Source organism: Dermacentor andersoni, chromosome 9 (genome assembly GCF_023375885.2).
Source record: "Dermacentor andersoni chromosome 9, qqDerAnde1_hic_scaffold, whole genome shotgun sequence".
In the NCBI taxonomy this organism is placed as follows: domain Eukaryota; kingdom Metazoa; phylum Arthropoda; class Arachnida; order Ixodida; family Ixodidae; genus Dermacentor; species Dermacentor andersoni.
The window spans coordinates 96,589,034-96,607,572 of record NC_092822.1 but is presented as its reverse complement, the minus strand read 5'-3'; the positions used below and the strand labels follow the sequence as shown (position 1 = coordinate 96,607,572).

Below are 18,539 nucleotides of genomic sequence, written 5' to 3'. Positions count from 1 at the left end.
GAGCCACAGAGAAAAGAACTCAGTGCCCTTCCACTCCGTGAAGAACGATGACCAGCGAATCTGTGTATGTGCGCCCCTTAATGGCGAACTGCACCTCCGCCGCGGGTCGGCCCGGCATTGCACTAGCTTCGGAATCGGCCCACGTATGGGGAGCGCTTAACGCCTGCTTCATCTCCGCCACGGGTCGACCCGGCATTGCACTGTCTCCGGGATCGGCCTACGTATGGGAAGTTTTTTGCTTACAACACAAACTTTCCTTGGATGGTAGAGGTATACAGCTTCGCTGTAAAAACAGGAACAAATAACAGGAAAGGCGTTCCAATCACAGGCGTTCACACAGACCGGTCGATCTCAAGAACCGCAGTAGCGCTTGCACGGCCTTCTGATGCGATGTTAAGTCGAGTCGATGTTTAAGAATTCTTTCTTCCGAGGGAGGCTGGTCATCCAACTGGTTCGGCACGACGGAAACCGATTGTCTCTGCACACTGTATTGCAGGTGTCAGCATAGAACATGACTAATCGTTTCTGCGTCACTGCATTCCCCACATGCTGCGGTGTCGGCCATCCATATGCGGAACGCGTAGGGATTGGTGAACGCGACGCCCAAACATAGCCTACACAAAAGGGTCGCGTCTCTTCGGGGAAGTCCTGCTGGAAGTTGGAGGTTTAAGGCTGGATCCAGGATGCATAAAGAGGCTTGCATAAAATTTGGTTCATTCCACTCGGATGTAGTGCACACTCTAAAAACTAGGAAGGGTATCGCAGGAGTGAAGCTGCCGGTTCACTCTTCAAAGCGTCGTTTTACTCTCGCAAAATGTCGAGGAGAGTGAAATGCATTGTTCACTCTGTCACCAAGGAGAGAGTGAAATGTGCTTTTCACTCTCCCCTTCAGAGAGAGAGAGTGAAAAGACTCTTGCGACAATAGAAAAGAGAGACTCTTGCGGCAATAGAAAACAAAACGTAGCGTAATCTTCTGCTTCAACTGTAGGTGGCTGGCCCCGAACATGGCAATGTATCATTCATGCACGCTGAGCAAAGAACACATCGTTTTGCTTCTAAGAGAACAGGCCGCCGCAGTTCAAAGGAACGCGTAGCGAGCGCTCTACTTTTTCACTCGGAGTGGCTCCACCGCGCGCGCGCGCGCTCACGATCGCGGAACAACACAGCACCGGAGAAAGTAGATCCATCCAGCGAGCAAAGGCAAGCCGAGGGAGATCGTGTGGCAGCCATCTCGCGTCGCCACGAAAACACGACAGTCCTTCGTCATGCCTTGGATATAACAACAAATCCTCCACGGTAAGAGAATTCTAACTTAGGTGCACATTCTCCGTATATGTCATGCTATCGCCAGGAAGTTGTCGCTGCGCTTAGCCGACGCGATTGACAAAGGACTAGGCGTACGCGCTGTCTCTTGATGTCAATCGAAAAAGCCAGTCGTCGCGATAACTGCATGTGATTTTATCACTTTGCCGTTGTCCGTAAGAGCTTTAAAAATCGCAAACGCTGCCAGAACTATGGTATGTTCAATAAGACGCCAGGCGAGAGGACGCTTAAAATGGTTAGTTCACCAGCCCGTGATTCCGAGCCTATGCGGAGCGTGATTAGCGTGCGTTTTGTGTGTTTGAATTTATTCAGTTTGGCAGTCTACTATGTACGGAACGCTGTTGAACTAAGGAATCACATAACAGAAGCCGTCATTTTGCTGGCAGCATGCTTTTTTTTTTTTAATAAATAAACCGCGCGCTTGACGGTGTCTCGCGCAGGGGGAATCTGCGACCACTGAAGTTACGTGCAGCACCAGTGCTAGTTAGAAACTTTGCCGCAGGCATTCAGCTGCATGCTGCAAGAGGTCAGTTGGGCGCGTTATCTTGAACTTACTGAAAACGCATGAGGAATCCATGTTTTATGCTGAAAAAAGTATAAACCCCCATATAAGCGATCTTGCGCGCGGCAGCTACAAGCGACGCGACGGAGATGGCTGTCGCGTTCGCTCGTCGCCTACAAGTCGTACTCCGTGCGAGCGACGATTTTGAGCGACGCCTCCCCGGTGTTGCCGGCATGAGGGCTGCAGTCACGCGTGACGCGTGCTTTAGTAATTTACGTTGATGTATTTTACTATAAAAAGTAGCATAAAATATTTCCGGAGGTCTTGCAGTACGTTCTTATCCTTGCACGTATAAAAATTGAATCATTTGCTCGTTCCGCGCGACAATCGGTAGTATTTGAGCGATGTATGTACATCCAGTTCCGGCTTCGCGCTATTGGCTAGTCGCTCATAGCACTTCTGGGCGACGAGCGACGATTTCTAGATTTCCAGAACCGAGCCATCTGTTCAAGCGACGGCCCGTTTTGTCGCTCGTCGCCGTCGCGCACTAAATCGCTCTCACAGTGTTTATCCCTAAGACTGAACTGTTTTTGCTCATGTTGAAATGGTGTGATTATAGGTCTGGTTTTGTCTCCTGTTGCGGTTTTCGTGCACGGTGCGAAACTGAAAGGATGCTTATGTCTACGAACTCGGTGAATTGTCGAGCAGCTAGTTACGCATCGGCATCGAATATAACGGCTGCTGTGTGGAATTACAATTGCAGGGGCGCTTTGCATACGCTTATTGTTTTGGACATGCCTGTGCATTTGCTAATATGAGTTGGCGTGTCAGAGTTATGTCATATGAACAGCTAAATCAGCCTTCCTCTGAGTGTTACACGCGTAATGTGTGCATTTTGCTATAGCATGGCAGATTATGATGTGTTTATCGCTCGAATATTTTTAGTAGAGAAATAAAATATCAAAATAAAATGTTGCTTTAATTCCGTGTTACCATTCTGTCGTACACAGAACAATAGGTTGGTGTAATAAACTAATAACTGCGGTTTAACTGCAACTTTTACATGCCTACAAGAATCTAAAATGCTAGATTTCAAACTGCAGCAGTAGTCGGGTCTGTCAAAAATGAACTCCACTGCGCACCTCATGCATGAAAATAAGTTCATGCCTTTTAGTAAGCTTAGATGCAGGCCGCAGTGAACTTGTTAGTATTGAAATGTGGGTAAGCTTGCCATAACAAGCCTTGTTGCCCTTTTTTATGGGCACATCCATATATCCATTGAGCTGAAGGACAATATTTTCATCCCTACTGAGCATCATGTTTGCAGCTATAATCCTCAAATTATAGCTTCAGCAGTGGCACAACCAGGCATGGTGCGGGGGGGGTGGGGGGGCACACTGGGCACGTGCTTAGGATGTGTCACAAGTGGTGTTTGCGATACACCAGACTCATGACAGGCCTATGACGTCTGAAAATGACCAATATTCTATTCATTAGCAGGAGTATTCTAACATTCATGAAAAACAAGGATGAACTGTGGCTTGTTTTTTTGCTTAAATCTAAAAATTGAAGTTAGTTTAGCAGTTGACTGTTTCAGTCATTTGGATGTTTTGCATGCATTTCACTAGGAAGACTAAGAGCTAAGACTTTTTTATTGCCATTGCCTTGACTGTCTTGATGTTGTTTTGCACCATGTCCTGGTGTTGACTTTTGCATACGATATTTTTCAGGCACCCGCTTTATATAACGCAAGAAGGCAGCTGCAAGGACACGAGGATGTGAAAGAGCCAGTGCAGCGCGACTTCACGTAGTGTAGAGGAGCCAATGCCAAAAAATCAAAATACATTGGCATGTTATTTGGACAAGAAAACTAGTATGTGGGTATATTGGGTGTACCATTTGACCAAATGTCAACAAAATCAAGATACAGTATGTTACACGGAGATGAAAATTCTCACGTGCTCCAGGCAGTCATCTTAACATGGTATATTTATGTAATGTCTCTGATTGGAAAGTCAAATCAAGTATGCTCACTGGAGACAAACACATAGCAGCAAGTGTCATTGAAAAGTTAAAAATGTGTTTTAAGAAAGCTGATTAGTTCTGAGAAGTGACTGCTTTTTGTCTTGCCTCTCAACACATATATCCATGTGATAAAAAAATAGTGGTACAATGAAATTGCATATTTGCTTAGCGACATGATACATACTTGCAATGAGCACGGTGCCTGTGTTTACTATAGAAAGCAACAGCCCATGCTTGGTTAGGTTAGGCCCACTACAACATGCAGGCATGGGTGATTGGCGCTTTTTTTATTTCTGTATCGCGAGGTTTATTGTGCGTATAGGTGCAGTGGCACGCAGTATGGCTAGTACAAAAAAGGGGGGGGGGCAGATATATGTAGCTCACTGTACACGATACAGGGCAAAGGAAATCCGTGTTCAGCAACTATGTTAAATGCCATGTACGTAAATTTTACAACGCTACTCGTTCGAAGCGCGCACAGGTGCATATTGAAGAAAAGTTTCCAGGGTAGATAATTTAGTTCGTAATTTACACTAATTTTGCTCTAACCACGAGACATAATAATTTGAATATACTGCACGGAAAAACCTAGAGCGAATTAAATTGTGTGTCCTGCTTCGTGTGTATACATATAGTCTTCCCTATGCATTAGGTTTTTTGCATAATGCATTAACAGTTGACAGCCTATCTTATGATGTGTACTCTGTTTACATTACAGTTGTTTATTAGTTTACTCGTTTGTTTTGCGACTGATGAAATGCCGGCATATATATATTTTCAACATCTGACATAACCCTGTATGTTTTGCAGGGACAACCCAGGACGTGCATTTCTCAGCACCCAGTCAACTGCCAAAAGTGACTCAAACACAGGCCACTAGTAAGTGGACATCAGTTGCAATTTCACATTATGCAGTTGGCAGCTGCCTTGTACGGAGGCTTTTTTTTTTTAATGAGATGGTGATGTCGTTCTAATGTACATTTTGGCCACAAAGGTGCGATCATGTCTCACAGAGGCATATATGGTTGCTATTCTCTGCGAGGGACGTGTTCTCGTGTTCGTGAAGCATTTGTGTTTGGCAGTATTGTCGCCCAATGAGTCGGATATAAACACTAACTCGCCACTGCCGGCAAGTAGTTGCGAGAAACGCATTATGACGCTGTAAAGTTATTTCATTAATTCGAAGGAAAGTTTTGCAGCAGGAAAAAAGGTTGCTATTCCAGGTAAACATGTCTTTTTCTCACAGGTTATTTAGCCAAACTGTGGATGCATGAAATTCGTGACTTATGAATAGATTTTAATTTGTTCTTTAGTAATGCTTCTAAAAGAGACTAGAAATAGCATGTGACTACCTCTGCAATCAGCAGACCATACATTTACAGTCATAAGTGGCAGTTCCATGCAGTCTCGCACTTTATATAACCGTTCCTTTCAGCACCATTGGAACTGGTGGCTGCGTTTTCAGAAGGAGAAGTGAACTTGACACTGTATATGTATGTGTGAATTCGGTTTTCTTTGTATGTGTCGGCTCACTGACAAACAGTGCAAAAATCTGTTGTACCATGAGCCTGACGACGCCTTCTGCTGCTAGAAATGCGGCACTTCGTATTTTATAGTACTGCATGACATTTAAATCAAAGCTACCACATAAAATGATCAAGAAAACTAACCGCTGTTATAGCTGTTTTCCTCAAAGAACGCTTGTCCTTTATGGGCTGTGTTAATCTGAGCTCTCCACCGATGTTTCAGTAATATTATCCCTTAGTGAGTGAAAGATCGGGGGCAATTAATCGTGTTAGTGTTTAAGTGGTGTCCTAATTATGTGCATTTGTTCCAACAAAGCTGTCTAGATTACTTTATTGTGTAGTGTAAAGCTTATGAAACCATCAGCAATTACTGAGTTGCTAACACGCATATGGATTTGTCACTATACAGGTGGAACTCGGCTGTACCACTGCAGTGCTGCGGAAATTGCCTTCACCAGCGGCTTTGCAACAGCTGTTTCGCAGCATGTCGGTATGTGTTAATTTATAATTATGTTGGGATGGGCTAGTATTATGGACCACTGCTACTCTGTATTGTGACAGATCCATATGATAAGGGATGTAATGGGCACAGCGAAAACCTTTGAATTTTTTACTATGGTACATAAACAGGCTCTCCTTTTCGTCACAGGAGCAGGAGAGAAGGGCATGCAGGCACTCCTGAATGTACATATATTTCAAAACATGAGAGAGACATATACACACACACACACACACAATTAAACTAAAGGCAAGGACGTTCCATCTTTCATCTTGAATTGAATTGTGCAGCGCAAAAATACAACACAGACCACAGAGAAGCACACATGTTAACAGGTTTGATACACACGTTAGTTCAACAGATTTGATACTTCAAGTGTGCTATTTTACACAAGGGGGAAGGGAAAGGGGAGAAAATCTGAAAAAAAAGTGGAGTGGAAAAAAAGGAATCATGCCAAAATGCATGAGAAGCATCGCGCAGCCAGGATCACCAGCAGGACATCTAAAAAGCACTCTGATAAAATTACATACAGGACAACCTTACGTATAGTTTGTTTCAATCAACTCAGATCACATGCAGCCATTACTGCAATCAAGTTGTTTCCTTATGTCATATGAGGGAATGATGTGGGCCCAAAAAACTGTTTAGAGCTGAAGGATTATGTTCCATTCTAGCCTCATTGCCTGCTTTTTTATCATATTGTTATCAGCTGCTTATGTTAGGGACACAAAGTAAGAGTACGAACTGTTTCCCGATTCGCCATTCCACACAACATGTCTTTGTGACTATATGTACATGCAGATGATCCATAGCTGAAAAATATTCAGTACAGTAGAATCTCATTACAAGATGCACTTGGTTGTAAGAGACATCTGAAAATGGTTTGGTTGGTTTTCCGATGTTTGCCACGTTAACAATACTGTATACAAGAGACACCTTTGTTACTAAGGATGACTTTTTAAGTATTCACTACTTCGAAGGGACACAACCCACACACATTCACTTTGTGCACCTTGTGTGCTCCGAAGGGCGTAAAGATCATGCAATCCTTACACAAGTCAATCGCGCATGTCTCTTTTAGCATGAACCAGAAAAGGAGGTCAACGAGGACAGTGCAGGGCAGAAAGTGTCGGCAGTTGAAGCTGACGAGCGTCTAAGAGCACCTCAAAGGTACTGCAAGCAACAAGGCTTGCAAAGTGAAGTGTTTAAATTCCAGAAGTTGGGAAGGAAGCTAACACAATCTACAGTCACTAAAAAGCTGTGAATGTCTTCTTTAAAGGGCCCCTAAACCACCGAGGTTGAAATTTAGTTGCGGTGTTGCAGTTCTACACAATAAGGCAATGAACAGGTAGCCACAAGAATTTTTCGAAACGGTGCAGTAATAGTGGAGCTACGTGTGTTTGATTATCGAAAAGTAGTCCCCACTCATTTTACTCTTTCATCTGGTACACGCCATATGGACAGTATCGTCTTTTCCTTGCCTAGTACACCTCCAAATGTTACGGGACAGGCCAACACCAACGAGCTCTGTTGCTGCCGCGCTGGCCCGTCGTCCTGCGAGGGGTGGCGCTAATACAACGGAACTGTATGGTGACTCGCGTTGAAGAGCCTCATAGGGAGACCCTTCTGTTGGCGTTTCTCTTCTTTGCCCCCATTGGCTGCCCACAATGGCATCGCGCGCAACGCGACGAGGAAGAAGGAGTGTGTGTATTTGCTTGCAGGCCTTGCCGGCAGTCGTACACTTTCGTTCGACCAATCGACAGCACCGGAAACTGGTGACATCATCAGAGACAGCCTGGTGACGTCAGGACAAACTGGGGGGTGCAGGATAGGTCCAGAGAGGCGCACGGGGTCATTTTCTTCATATTGTGGTGCTCCGGCAGTGCTACGCACTCTGGCATTTGGCTTCGTCGATCGTGACGGCATTCTGATTTCGATACGCGTGTTTACTTGAAATGTTCAAAAAATGTCGAGAAGTGGTTTGGGAGCCCTTTAAGCCACCCTTGAGCATTTATTCCTTCAGATATATCGAAACATACTTTAGTGATGATGCATAATAAAGTGATCTAGTCTGGCTCCTCAGTGTCTCAAAATTTTTGGTTTCGAGAGACATGTTTCCCGTGCCTCTTGAATATCTTCTGATGAGGCTTTACTGTAATATACACAAACAATTGTGTAACTCCTCCTGCAAGTATTATTCATTAAGCCCGGTCACTTATGTGCAAAGTTTGTGGTTAAGTCTTGATGTCCGTACTTTTTAGAGCTATGTTTATTAATTCATGCTGTTCTTATTGGTTCTTCGATGCAGGAGACAATGCCTACGAAATTATTGGCCCTGATCATGAGAGCCCTCAAGGGGCAAACAACATCTCTGTTGCAGAAGTGAGCCCGGTACCACTTGGAAGTTACCATGACAGATGACACGGCAGCAATAGATACAGAGACTGCCACGTCTACTGCAGCTGCAACAGTTTACGAGGCAAGCAGCAGCGCGTCAGCAGCAGTGTCAGAAGGAACCACACCAGGCCTGGTAGAGCAACATGTGTGCTATCACTGACTTTTTTTGTAGTGGATACAACTCATTTGCTCAACATACAAAAGCTTTTCACCACGACTGTGAGCCAGTGTTATTGTGCAGCAAGTGCAAGACTAAGTTAAGTGTTATAACACAGTACAAGCATCACTTTAACATATGAAAACATATTACAGTTGTTGCCTCCCCAGCCAGCCCACATAGCCACAACAATGTTGAACACATGGTGGGACACACATCTTCTCCATTAGAAGATAGTAGAGACTGTCAGTGTTGTTGTTAGATTAACTGGTCTTTGTAGGCAACTAGGACAACACAGGTGTCATAAGATTGTTGTTGATGTTGTTGTTGAAGAGGTAAAAAAGAAGTTTGATGCAGCTGAAGTGCCAACTGATATTGAGCAAATCAAAAGCAACCACCTGAGAAAGCAACACTATCGAAATTTGGGTATCTATGTGCCGCCAACTCTGGTAAGAATGGCATAGGACAGAAGTGTGATGAAAATCACACAGACACTGCTGTTGCATCACTGGCCACAGTGAGCAGCGACTTGTAGGGCAAGAGAGTCAACTGAAACTAACACTATGATATAGTGTCATGCTCCCATGTGACCACTTTTCAAGTTATTTTGCAAGATACAGCTCAACCTCCAGAAACGAGACTGCAAGTTGTCTGTAAAAAAGCTTTCACAAAAAATTATTCATAACACTATTAACATAGCAGTATCTTTTTTTTTGTGTCAGTTCGAGGTTCCCGGCTGTCCATTAATGCAAAAATTGAGGAAAAAAAGAACATGTGTCGTACTTACACCTTTTTAACAAGTACGAGGGGGACAGAACTTTCCTAGTCATGCATCTTCATCATACTATCAAGTTTTTAAATGCCTTTTATAATTAATATTACCAGTTATATCTGAGTGCATTGTATGCATGTAGCAGGTGTAAAATCAGGTCAGTTGGATCAGATGCCTTATCTGCAAGCGAGCCCTATATTCAAGAAATTTGAAATAAAATAGTTACGTTAGAGACGCAGTCTTTCAGCACTTTATTGCCTGTGGTTTAAGCATTGCTCAATACTTTTGTGGGTGGCAATTTCAACCGGCACAGCACTGCGCTTTGCCACAGTCACATTTGTCTTCAAAGCGGTGTTTACCATTTGTGTTGATCTGTTTGTGTATGCATAGAGCAAGTTTTTAATTTATATTTTTCTGCATTCTTGTGCTTGCACTAAGCTTGTATAAGGCAGTTACAAAATGTGCGGCCCTATAACGAACTGTTCTGTTGAGCTTACACTTGCAAATAATCGTGTTCAGATGGCCGCACTTCTATGCGGGTGCACCGCTAGCTTTGTGTATGTTCTCATGTTTGTATAAAGCTTATATAAGCTAGTTAGAAAATGTATGTCACTAAGCATTGTGATATTCTTTAAAGAACTGCTTGGTTGTGTCGTAGCGCAAGCTTCGTGTGTGACGTCTTGTGATATCTAACTATGCTCTGATATAGTGACGCCACATGACCCTGTGACGTCATAGGGTTTTCTGTATAAGAACAAGCCGTTCTTGGCAATAAAGAGTTGCCTTTCTGCTCCTGGACCGTTGTCGCTCTTCTGCGTTAGTTCATCTGGCGACGAGGATGTGATCACCGTGACCTGGCCTACTGGACGCCATCAACGAAGATGCGGCGGCTCAACGAGGCCACGCTACTACTGGAGGCGTCGCTACCATAGGCTAGCAAGAGATCCGGAATCCAAACAAGTAACACATTTACTTCTCCTACCAAGCCATGTCTCGGCTCGGCAGACTAGACGAGTACGACCCTAAGGTTCAGAACTTCGAATCTTATGTCGAACGATTTGAGCATTATGTCAGGGCAAACGAGATAGCGGAAGCGAAGAAACTGTCTGTTTTCTTGACAGTAATTGGTGCAGAAGCATATGAAATTCTCAAAAACTTGGTCGTTCCATTGCTACCAGGAGATAAGACCTTCGCGGAAGTAAAGGAGCTCTTGCAAAGCCACTACAACCCGAAGACGTCTGTAATTGCAGAAAGGTGCAAATTCAACCGCCGAGTGCAACTTGACCACGAAAGTGTCGAAGACTTCGTAGTAGAGTTGAAGCACCTAGCCCGCAAATGTAACTTCGGGCCATTTCTCCTGGACGCGCTACGCGACAGATTGGTAGCTGGGATCCGAAGTGAAGAAACGCAGAAGGCGTTGTTCACGGCTGACGCACTCACGTTTGAAAGGGCATGTAAAATAGCTCTTGACAGCGAATTGGCCGCGAAACAAACAGCCGCAATACAAGCAGGAAGCCGCGCAGAGAGCATAAACGCAGTGAAAATGAAAACTAACGAGCATCAGCGCAGCGACCGTGACCAAGCGAAGGGTAAAAGCTCGGCGCGAGACAAGACCAAGAAACAAAAATGTTACCACTGTGGCAAGACACGCGCCAGAACAGTGCTGGTATAAAAACTACTCGTGCAGACTATGTTCAAAAGTTGGACACCTTCAAAACATGTGTCGAACGAGCAAAAGTGAGCTGAAGGCACATGCAGTAATGGAATCGTCAGACGAAGAAGAGCACACTCTGTACAACTGCACAGTCGACACATCTGTGAAGAACGGTTATGTGGTGACTGTAAATGTGGAGGGCCAGAAAGTGTCAATGCAGGTGGACACGGGGGCCGCAGTGACAGTTGTACCTGAAAGTGTGTACAAAGAGAAGTTTGCGCATGTGCATTGTGAACCTACTCGGGTTGTTCTAAAGACGTACACAGGCGAGAAAATGGATGTTATAGGGCAATGCAATGTAACCGCGACCTATGACGGGCAGAGTGCAGTTTTACCAATCGTTGTTGTTAAAAACCGCGAACGCGAGTTACCTGTATTGCTGGGAAGAACCTGGCTTAACAAGCTTCGGCTGAATTGGAAATCTCTTTGCAGTGTGCGCAGCGAAGACAGAGTAGATAAGATTCGCGCAAAGTTTCCAAACGTGTTTTCGCAATCGCTGGGTGCTATCAGGAACTTCGAGGCGCAAATTGTTTTACAACCGGGTTGTGCGCCGGTGTTTTGTAAAGCACGCCCGCTTCCTTTTTCTTTGCGCGAACAAGCAGACAAACGCCTCGCTGAGCTCGAAAGCCAAGGCGTAATCACGCCTGTGAGTAAAAGCGATTGGGCAACTCCACTGGTTCTGGTCCCAAAGAAACAAGGCGATCAAATACGCCTTTGTGGTGATTACAAGATCACTGTAAATCCCGTACTTAAAATAGACCACTACCACAACCAGAGGAATTGTTCACAGCACTGTGTGGAGGCAAAGTATTTTGTGTCTTAGATTTGTCATCGGCATACCAACAAGTGGTACTGAGCCCAGAATCAAGACATATTCTGACGGTTAACACGCACAAGGGGCTCTATCAATATAACAGACTTCCTTATGGAATAGCCAGTGCCCCTGCTTTGTTCCAGTGCATGATGGATAAGGTTTTGCATGGTATTCCGAACGTTGGTTGCTATATTGATGATGTCATAATTGCAGGCCAGGACGTGGACGATTGCCAAAAAGCGCTCGAGCGGGTGCTAGGCAAGCTTTCGAAGCATAACATAACGTTAAAGCTGGAAAAATGTAAGTTTTTCCAAGATTCTGTCTCTTACCTTGGGCACATGGTCAGCGCCGATGGCATCTACCCGACAGAAGAGAAAGTGAAGGCAATCCTGCACGCTCCTGAGCCAACAAATGTAACCGAATTAAGAGCATACTTAGGGCTGCTCAATTTTTACAGCAAATTTATGAAGAATGTGTCATCTATAGCAGAACCAATGTACAGATTGTTACGGAAGGGAGAACGATGGCTGTGGACGGAGCAGTGTAGTAATGATTTTAAAGCGACTAAGCATCTGCTTGTAAACAGCCATGCTCTTACCTACTACGACGCACGCAAGCCGCTTGGGTTGCAATGTGACGTGTCTGCGTACGGCGTTGGAGCTGTAATTTTTCACGTGCTACCGGACGGAGAAGAGCGTCCGATAGCCTTTGCTTCACGAACTCTGACGTCAGCTGAGAAAAATTATGCACAATGTGAAAGAGAGGCCCTAGCGCTTATCTTTGGGCTTCAAAAGTTCCACAAGTTTCTTTTCGGTAGACAGTTTATGTTGTACACAGACCATCAGCCACTCGTAAGCATCTTGGAACAAAACAAAGCGACACCGTCGCAAGCAGCTGCGAGATTGCAAAGATGGTCCTTGATAATGTCCGCGTACCGGTATACGCTTAAGTACCGCAAAGGGGCTGAAATCGAAGTGGCTGATGCTCTGTCGCGTCTACCTCTACCATGTTGTCCCAAATCTGAGAGTTCGGAATGTTTTTCCGTGTTCGAAAGCACTCCGTTGAACTCTTCTGACGTAGCTAAGGCCAGTACACGGGATGGCAAACTGTGCAGAGTGGTCGAGTACACGCGGTATGGTTGGCCTTCAGAAGTGCCTAATGATCTCCGGCCATACTACGTTAGACGTCTAGAGCTATCACTCGAGCAAGGTTGTGTCACGTGGGGCACAAGGGTGATCATGCCCGAGGCATTACAACCGGCTGTGTTGTCCTTGCTACATGAGGACCACCCAGGCACCTCAAGGATGAAAATGCTGGCTAGAGGCTTCATTTGGTGGCCAGGTCTCGATAAAGCAGTAGAAGATTACGTACGAACCTGTCGGGTTTGCCAAGTCGTGCAAACTGCCGCGCAGCCTGTACCACTACACCCTTGGCCTTATCCGTCCAAGGTTTGGCAAAGGCTACATGTTGACTTTGCCATGAAAGGACAGCTTAACTTTCTAGTCTTAGTGGACGCCTATTCTAAGTGGATTGAAGTATGGCTAATGACCTCAACCGTCACAAGACAAATGATTTCCAAACTTCGAAGCGTCTTCGCGGCGTACGGATTTCCCGACGAAATTGTGAGTGATAATGGGCCGCAATTCGTATCACAAGAGTTCGAAGACTTCTTGGCTAAGAATAACATAAAACATACAAGAACGCCGCCCTATCACCCAATTTCGAACTGGGCAGCCGAACGTCTAGTCCAAACAACGAAGCGCGCATTGCTGAAGCAGCTGTTATCAGATGTCTCGCAAAACCGAGAATCGGTGCAAGCCGGGTTAGACAGCTTTTTGATGAGCTATCGGAACACGCCACATAGTGTGACAGGCAGCACTCCTGCGCAGCTCTTCTTAAAGAGGCAACCTAAGACCAAGTTGTCATTCCTCAAACCCGATTTTAAGCAAGATATGCTCAACAAACAGCTGAACAGCAAGCGGCAGAAAGATAAGCACCGGGGTACTGAACGCGGATTCTTAGTGAGTGACAGTGTTTGTTAAATGCGTTCGTGGTGAAAATGTGGCTTGGGAAGACGGCGTAGTTACTCAGATTGTAAGCCCAGTGACATATCTTGTGAATGTGGCGGGTGAAGTGCGCTTTGTGCATGCTGACCATTTGCGTCACTCCTTTGCGAGACCTGTCTCAGCTGAACCATTGCAGCTGCTTCCCGACACAAGGCGCCTGGCTGAGCCGCAACAACCGCCAGATACCGATCCCGTCGTCATCCCTACAAGACTCCCGATGGCTGCCGCAGAACCCGCGGAATCTGCATTACGCGACTCTATGCAGAGTCCAACTCCTCAGGCTTCAACCGACCCTCCGATTACGGCAACGACTTCACACAAGGACGCATCCCCAGCAGAGCAGAGCACAGAAGTTCCAAGCAAGCCCGACGTTATGCCTCGACGAAGCGGCCGTGCGCGACGTCCGCCGGATAGGTTTAGGCATGAGGACTTTAGGAAGTGAAGTGCGAACTCAATCTAAGTGGGAAGGAATGTCGTAGCGCAAGCTTCGTGTGTGACGTCTTGTGATATCTAACTATGCTCTGATATAGTGACGCCACATGACCCTGTGACGTCATAGGGTTTTCTGTATAAGAACAAGCCGTTCTTGGCAATAAAGAGTTGCCTTTCTGCTCCTGGACCGTTGTCGCTCTTCTGCGTTAGTTCAGGTTGGTTTTACACTTGTGAATTAGTATTGAGGCGGTGGTATTCCCATGTATGCCCACTGCTAGCTTTCTGTGTCCTCACGTGTTTGTATTAAGTTTCTACAAGGGAGTTACAGCATGTACGTCACTAAGCGCTGTGATATTTTTTAAAGAACTGCTTTGTTCGTTTTACACCTGTGAGTAATAGTACTTGTGTGGCACTAGTCATGTGTAGGTACACAGGGACCATTTGTATGCATTATGCTCATGTAAAGCAGTTACAAAGTGTATGTCACTAATTACTGTGATATTTGTTGAATTGCTGTGATGGTTTTACACATGTGAATAATAGTGGTCAGGACACAGTACTTGCGGTGTATAGTTGAATTTATACACTGCCAAGACATGGGCTGTATACGTACCAAAAGAAATGTATGTCATTATATTGTTGTGATTATTACTGTTTGGATTTTATTAAACTGTAATAAAATTGTTTCTTGTATCTATTGAGGTATGGCAATTTGTCATGCAACCAAACTGAGGACCTGCACTTGTGCACACAAATAAACAGCTAATTTAAGAGTATACTGCTCATATTCTGCTAAACCAGTTTAACAAATCTTCTACTACAATGCTGGAAAAATGACAGAGCTGACTCGGATGCACAGAAAAAGTTCTGCACTGGCTGAAGGACTGCCCCACACTGGAGTTCGTAATGTTGCGTTTATTGGAGTAGAACAGAAAGTGCACTTCCATTAAAAATGCGACAGTCAGTGCAGAAACATAAGGCAGACGAGCGGATGTGGCACATTTTTTTCAGGGCCCTCCATGCCTACTACTGCATTTCTAGTCTTCCTGTGCTCTGCGTATAAGCCCCTGTTCAGCCAAGGTTTTTACTCCATGACAGTTGTTCTACTGGGTTCGTAGCAATATTGAAAAATATTCAATGGTTTTCAAGGACTTTCGAGGCCCCGACACAGTAACTTCAAGGACCTCGTGCAATGTGTGTAGTAGTTTGGACAGGCAATAACTTGTTCAAGAACACCGTTAACTTTAATGCAAACAAAAGAAAACAAAACAAATCGCATTTCAGTGATTTCAAGCATTTCAAAGACTGCTAATTTGCCTTTCACCGCCCACCACTAAACGCGCACAAGGAAGCATTTCAAGAAAGCGCTCAAAGTTTTTCTGCAATAGCACAATTAACTACTTGGACCTGCAACATTTGCAGTTTTTGAATACTGTTTGGTTTTACAGTGTATGTGATGTCATCTGTTGCCTCAGCTTTTTTCACCATCAAATAAGCAATAGTCATTTCTAATTTCTTTTTATTGTGTCTGTCGCTCTCAATTTACTCTTCACGGCTTCTCTTCGAATGCCTCAACTGTTGAGCTTCCTGCTTCTGCTCCTCCAAGCACATTTGTCGCCGGTTCCATGTGCATAAAACTGGTATCTGCAGCTCCTTTGTAATTTCAACTTTAAGGATGTCGCTTTCCTTCTATTACCTCCAGAGACAATTTTCTGTGACATGCGAAAGAGTGTCACAGAAGGGAAAAAAACCCTTGGCAATGTCTGCTAAGTCTAGCCAAGTGTACAAGTTTAAGGACTTTCCAGTACTTCTAAAAATTCAAGGGTTTTCAATGCCTTGAAAATGGCATTTTAGAAATAAAAGATTTTCAAGGATCGCTACAAACCCTGGATTCTAGCACCTAAATAATTTTACAAGCTTATTTTGGCATGGAGTTAGGAAATTCATGCTTTCTAGCTAACGCTGCACTATCTCTGTACAGTGAAGCCACGAGAGCGCAACTATTTTGGAGTAAAGAAAAATACTGAAAGCTTTTAATACCACTCTTCTTTTTTTCTATGGAGCTTCGTATTGCCTAGTTAAGTTTACGAATGCGCCTGGTTTTGGCGGGCGTTTTTTCGACATTTTCTGGAAGAAGCAGATGTCTAGCCCCCGTATTCAGAAATGTATCTTAATACAAAGCTCATGCTTGACTTGATATAAACGACGCCTGGTGCGAACGTCCCCCAAGACGCTCACTGCCTTTCTTTTGGTGCGTTCACGACTTGCGTCGTTTAGATCAAGTCAAGCATGGGCTTCAAGTTATGATGCATTTCTGCATATGGGGGTAAGCGTGCACAATTCCGGGCAACGCACTGTGCCATTGACACTGAGAGAAAACGGGGAAAACAGAGTTAACCACTTATGCTCCTAAACTTTCGCGTACCTGTGGTGTGCGTGTATCGTGGAAGAAGAAACAGCGCAAACACAAGGACGAAAAAAAGCATCAACCACACCAGCGCTTCGTGGTGTGGCATGTTTTTGCGTCGTCCTTGTGTTGCGCTGTTTCTTCTAAAATGCTCAACCAATTAGCCGGCAAGTCCATCCTGTGCATATATAAATTGAACACACGCATGAGTGTAGATGGTCTTCGAAGCTTTTAGATCGAGCACTGCCACAGGATACGAGCAGTGCACGCGTAACAAGTGGACACATCAGTCATTTAAACATGCGTGCCAATGCATTTGACGCGGCTATCGGCATAAGCAGTCTCCAAGTGCTGGAATGCATGCGCTTCAAAACGCTAACGATCCGCTGCTAATGCAGGACAACAGCTCACAGCGGACTGAACCAAACTCTAAACTAATGCACTTGAAAAGAACGTCTACACGGCAGCGTGAGGCACGTCGAAATGCCTGGTACTGGCGTCGCAGTTGCTCACCAGTATACGCGCGAATTAAATTCCCATACGTGGATGGTTGGCGCAATACTTTGTATCCGCGTATTTTGGAGAACATGGACTGGAGAAGCACTCGATCATGAGCTGAACGGCACATTTGTTATTTTCCTGCGGTGACGACAAGCCGTGAATAGTTCTCACGTTGTCGTCTACGTTGTCTTCCTTCGTTAGTCGTAGCAAGGAATGGAAATGATGCAAACGCACACGTATTCCAGTACACAACAGCACAGCACACTGCAGAGAAACCCCACCCACCACAGCCGATTCATCAAATACGTTTGGTATATATATAAGCTCTAAAAGAACACGACTGGGCGTGGCGGCGCTGTGGTGTAATGGTTATGATGTGTGTTTTGAATTGTACAAATGCGAGTGTACGCGGGTTCGAATTCACATGATGTATAGAGCATTGTGATTCTTGATAAGTATGTGATTCCCTTGACAATTGTATTCTAATTAGATTGTGTGACTCCTGATTGTGAAATTTGCGAAGATATTTGCAGATTAAGTGTTAAATCGCTTTTTTTTTTTCTCCTTAGTGGCGTTCGTGACGCATACGCATCGGCCGCTTCAGAGCAGTCACGCCTCACGGTAGGCAGCAAATAGCCAGGAAAAAATGACTTTAAAATCCTGCATAACTTTGCTCACGCCTATTCTGAAGGCCGCTTGGAATCGGGCCAGTGTCTCTGAGGAGCCGCCTAGGGAACAGTATATCAGCGGCCCTAATTTGATCTTATTTCCTGCCTGCATGCGTGATCAGGACTTGGCTAAGAGGGTATTGGGAAGAGTACTAGCACTCTGTTCTAAAGGAGTACAAGCACTCTGTTTGGGGGAGTAGAAGTACTCGGTCTGGCGGTGTACTATTAACCCTGCGGGGAGAGTATTAGCACTCTGCGGAAGAGTACTAGCACTCCCTGTGGGAAGAGTATTATCACTCTGCGGAAGAGTACTAGCAATCCCTTGCGGTGGAGTAACAAAACTCTGTCAGGAGGAGTTGACCTACTCTCTCTCAAAGAGGGTCGATCTACTCTCGAAAAGAGAGTGAAATATGGGACAAGCAGCTACTCCCTCAAAGAGAGTGCCCGGCACTCCCTTAGTTTTTAGAGTGCTGCAGCGGCGTGCAAGAATCCTTGCAGCATCTGTCCGAAACAGTGGGATTTATGGGCGGTTGTCTTCTACATGAGCAGACCGAGCAGCGTGATCGGCACGTTCATTGCCGATGATACTGCAGTGACTTCGTAACCAGTCAAAAACTACTTCATTTCTTTCTCTGTCAGGTGGTGTATGGCCTCTGTGCGGACCGAGCCGTAAGGTTGACAGTAAACACTGCAGTGCCGGCTTCGATAGTCGACCATCTGTGTGTTGGTTGGCCAT

General features: G+C 45.1%; 1 protein-coding gene and 1 long non-coding RNA gene across 4 annotated transcripts; both read left to right on the top strand.

Moving 5' to 3' along the window:
- Positions 1-1,209: 1,209 nt before the first annotated feature.
- LOC140213111 (uncharacterized) lies at positions 1,210-14,920 on the top strand. 3 transcript variants are annotated; one of them, XR_011890051.1, is made up of 6 exons: positions 1,210-1,296; positions 3,556-3,698; positions 4,661-4,729; positions 5,786-5,866; positions 8,184-9,847; positions 14,443-14,920. It is a non-coding gene; the product is annotated as an uncharacterized lncRNA (long non-coding RNA). The 3 variants fall into 3 exon arrangements; XR_011890050.1 differs by lacking the exon at positions 1,210-1,296 and having other exon boundaries at positions 3,213-3,698; XR_011890049.1 differs by lacking the exons at positions 1,210-1,296; positions 3,556-3,698 and having other exon boundaries at positions 4,171-4,729.
- LOC126521506 (uncharacterized) lies at positions 10,056-10,873 on the top strand. The gene has a single exon (XM_072284343.1). The coding sequence runs from the start codon at positions 10,190-10,192 to the stop codon at positions 10,871-10,873; it is 684 nt and encodes a 227-aa protein (XP_072140444.1). The 5' UTR covers positions 10,056-10,189.
- Positions 14,921-18,539: the final 3,619 nt, after the last annotated feature.

Coding starts and splice junctions, on each gene's coding strand:
- LOC126521506 (XM_072284343.1), top strand. CDS start 10,190: ATGTCTCGGCTCGGCAGACTAGACGAGTACGACCCTAAGGTTCAGAAC.